Source organism: Bison bison, unplaced genomic scaffold (assembly GCF_000754665.1).
Source record: "Bison bison bison isolate TAMUID 2011002044 unplaced genomic scaffold, Bison_UMD1.0 scf7180017859017, whole genome shotgun sequence".
Classification (NCBI taxonomy): domain Eukaryota; kingdom Metazoa; phylum Chordata; class Mammalia; order Artiodactyla; family Bovidae; genus Bison; species Bison bison.
Genome location: NW_011489589.1, coordinates 36,408 through 39,318, shown reverse-complemented (window position 1 = coordinate 39,318; position 2,911 = coordinate 36,408). Strand labels below are relative to the sequence as shown.

The window sequence follows — 2,911 nt, the reverse complement described above, 5'->3', positions numbered from 1 at the left end:
GCGGGTCCAGTTCCTGAGAACAGGTGGTGAGCAGGACGGGGCGACACAGGCACGGCTCCGCAGGCGGCACGAGGCCTCCCAGGGACACTGAGAGCGCTACATCTCCTGGGCTGCTGAAAAGGAGGCAAAGAACGGGCTTTATTGCACATTTCGTTCTTAGAAAACTAGGGATTGCCCTGCCGAGGCCTTGGTGATCTGCAGGAACCTCTGACATCGATGTAGGCGGAATCATGGGTGGCCTCTGAATCACAGGAGATGGAAAACAAGTCCAGTGGTTGGTCTTTCCGGGGCCACGCTTGCATCTGGGATCCTCAGACTGGATGGACCCTGTGTGGCTTGTCACTGCGGTGGGCAGACGCCTGGGACGAGGTAGCGTGCCCAGGAGAGCTGGGCGGACCTGCGTGCTCTCTGACCAGGGCTGGTGCTCCAGGACACCGCCAGGAGGAAGGTGGGGCAAACTCTCCAAACAGGGAAAACTTCTTGGCAAACGTGCAGCTTCTGAAAGAGGCTAGAACCATGACTCTTATCTCCAATGTGCCTGACTCCCTCTCTCCTACCCTGGAACCAGACTACCCAGGAGACGTCGACCAGCTGGGAGGGGCCTGGCTCCAGCTCCACGGCGTCCAACTAGAGGCAACAAGAGGGTCTAAGATGGGGTTGGAAACAAGAGAGCGGTGTACATAGTGGACGTTGGTTCTGAAATAGTCTTTCTGAGCTCAAGACACTGGAGGCAGATGAGCCGCGTAAGGCTGCACAGAGAGCCCAGCCAGGCTCTGTGCGGCCCTCGTCTCTCCTGAGCGACACTCAGCACTTCATATGTAAATGGGGTGGTAGCGTTTGTGGCTCATCTTTTTCCTGCAAGTTGGGCAAGTGTTAGCATTCTTCAGGGAATCACGGAGGCACTGGCTACAGAAGATGTGGCCACATTCTGTAGAAACAATGAGACGCCCGTTCTGCACAATCTGGAAAACAAACAGCCTTCATGTCACATCTTGTACCGGAGCAGCCGGAGCCCCAGCGTCCACTCCCGCCTGTTCCTAAGATGACGAATGAGCAGGGAAGGGCCGGGGGCTGCAGCAGGGAAGCAGGGAGGGGGTCTGGAGTACTGAGGATGCTCCTCTGAGGCTCAGGCGTATGGGCGGTGTCTCTGAAGCTGAGGAACAGGCAGGAGCCAATCTCGGGCAGCGAGAGCCCAAGTTGAAGCCCTGGGGCTCAAGGAACCCCAGGCACTCAGTGGGGCAGAGCCAGAGGGCCCAGGGCCACGGAAAGCACTAGCAGCTCCTCTGAGGCCGGGCGGGACGCGCAGGACTGGCTCTTGCACAGGGCAGTGCAGGGAACGAAGGAGCCAGAGTTCACGACTGTGCGGCCCAGAGAGACAGCACGCCCTCCCCTCACAGACGTGCGCCAAGCCACGTGCCGGGCCCGGCATGCCTGCGAGACAGGTGTCAGAGCCCACCCACGGAAGTGCTCATCTCACTCCCTGCCTGGAGCAGCCAGAGACCAGGACCAGGGGAGACGCAGCCGAGCCTGCTTACCTCCGAGTACCCGTCCATGCAGATGGGGCAGCTGACGGTGCCCGAGGGCCTAGAAGCACAGAGCTCACGTCAGGAAAGCAAGCTGGACGGTCAGCTCCTAATGCTACGTGGCTCCATCTAAGCCGCCCATGCCCCTTCCTCTCAACAGCCTCCTGCGGCCCTGCCACGGCCCAGGCACTTGGGAGGCTGGCAGTCCCATGGTGCAGGGGTCCTCAGAGAACGGGGGCAGAGAGGGCAAGAGCGCAGACAATGGGAGTCCCCCTTGCAGTCTCCGTGTCTGGGGCAGGGGCTGGCCGAGCAGCCCCTTCCTCACCCCCAGCTGCTCACACACGACCTGGCGGTGCCTGGTGCACCTGGTCAGTCACAGGGGGAACAGCAGAGCCCAGCCTGGGATCCGCCCGCTACCCAGATGCTTCAGTAAGCCCTTCCTGAGCCCAGGGGTTGAAGCATTTGCTGAGGGGCCAGTATTTGTAACACCCTGCCTCCGCCCAACCTCTTCACTGGAAATTGGAGGAAGAAGGGATCCTCATTCCGGGGACAAGCGCCCATGTGTGCAGAGGCTTCCTGGCAGACGGCCTGCCCCCAGCAAGGCCCCTGGTACCTGAAGCCTGTGGCTGCGCTCCTGGGGGAGTGGGTGGTCACGTACACGTCCTTGTCCCGGGCCAGCTCCTCCTCATCACTGCTCACCACACAGCTATCCGCGTGGTCCTGGCGCAGCCGCCGGCCGTTCCTCCTCGGCCGCCTCCTCTCTAAGGTGCGAGTCCTCGTTCAGGGAAGGGCCTCTCAGCCCCATCCCTTTCGGGACCAGCTGCCTTCCCAGCCGTCTTCCCAGGAGGAGCCCCCAACCCTGCTGCAAGCAGGCCAGGGGTGAGTCCCCGCAGCAGGCAGAGCTGCCTCAGGGGGTGTTCCTGCCCACAGAGCAGGCGGGCCTGCAGCGCTGCCCTCGCCCAAACCCAAGGAAGGAGGGAGACCACTCACCTTCAACAATCTTGGAAACAGGAGAAAAACAAAAGAGAAAGACACAGTTAACTTGACGTATGATATTCTGTACTCTTTAAAACTCTTCAACAATCAGGCTGACACACTTGGGTCCCACGTGGGGTTCTCAGGGAGCAGCCAGGCCTCAAGTGGCCGAGCCTGGCGCCTGGTGCTGAGGAGTCCCGGGAGCTGGCACGTCACTCACCCTCCCGGAGCTGCCCATGGCCTCTTCTGAAACAGAGGCTCCAGTGCCCACAGCGCCACACCACTGCGAGGACCAGGCGAGACTACACGATGCCAAGGGCACCAGGGGACCACAGCCCACCACCCACCCCGCCTATCCTCACACCCCACAGGCTACTGCCAGAGATGGGGCTTTTACTGGGAGAAGGCTTTGC

The 2,911-nt window shown here is 61.2% G+C and overlaps 1 protein-coding gene across 4 annotated transcripts in view; it reads right to left on the bottom strand.

Moving 5' to 3' along the window:
• RNF4 (ring finger protein 4) overlaps window positions 1-2,911 on the bottom strand; it is a 35,724-nt gene continuing 32,813 nt past the window's right edge. For all 4 annotated transcript variants that reach the window (XM_010830425.1, XM_010830434.1, XM_010830442.1 and 1 more), the window contains 4 exons: window positions 2,514-2,523; window positions 2,137-2,284; window positions 1,536-1,584; window positions 1-962 (listed from right to left, as the gene is read on the bottom strand). In XM_010830425.1, the coding sequence (XP_010828727.1) occupies window positions 813-962; window positions 1,536-1,584; window positions 2,137-2,284; window positions 2,514-2,523 (357 nt within the window). In that variant the 3' untranslated portion in view covers window positions 1-812. The remainder of the gene's footprint in view (window positions 963-1,535; window positions 1,585-2,136; window positions 2,285-2,513; window positions 2,524-2,911) is intronic.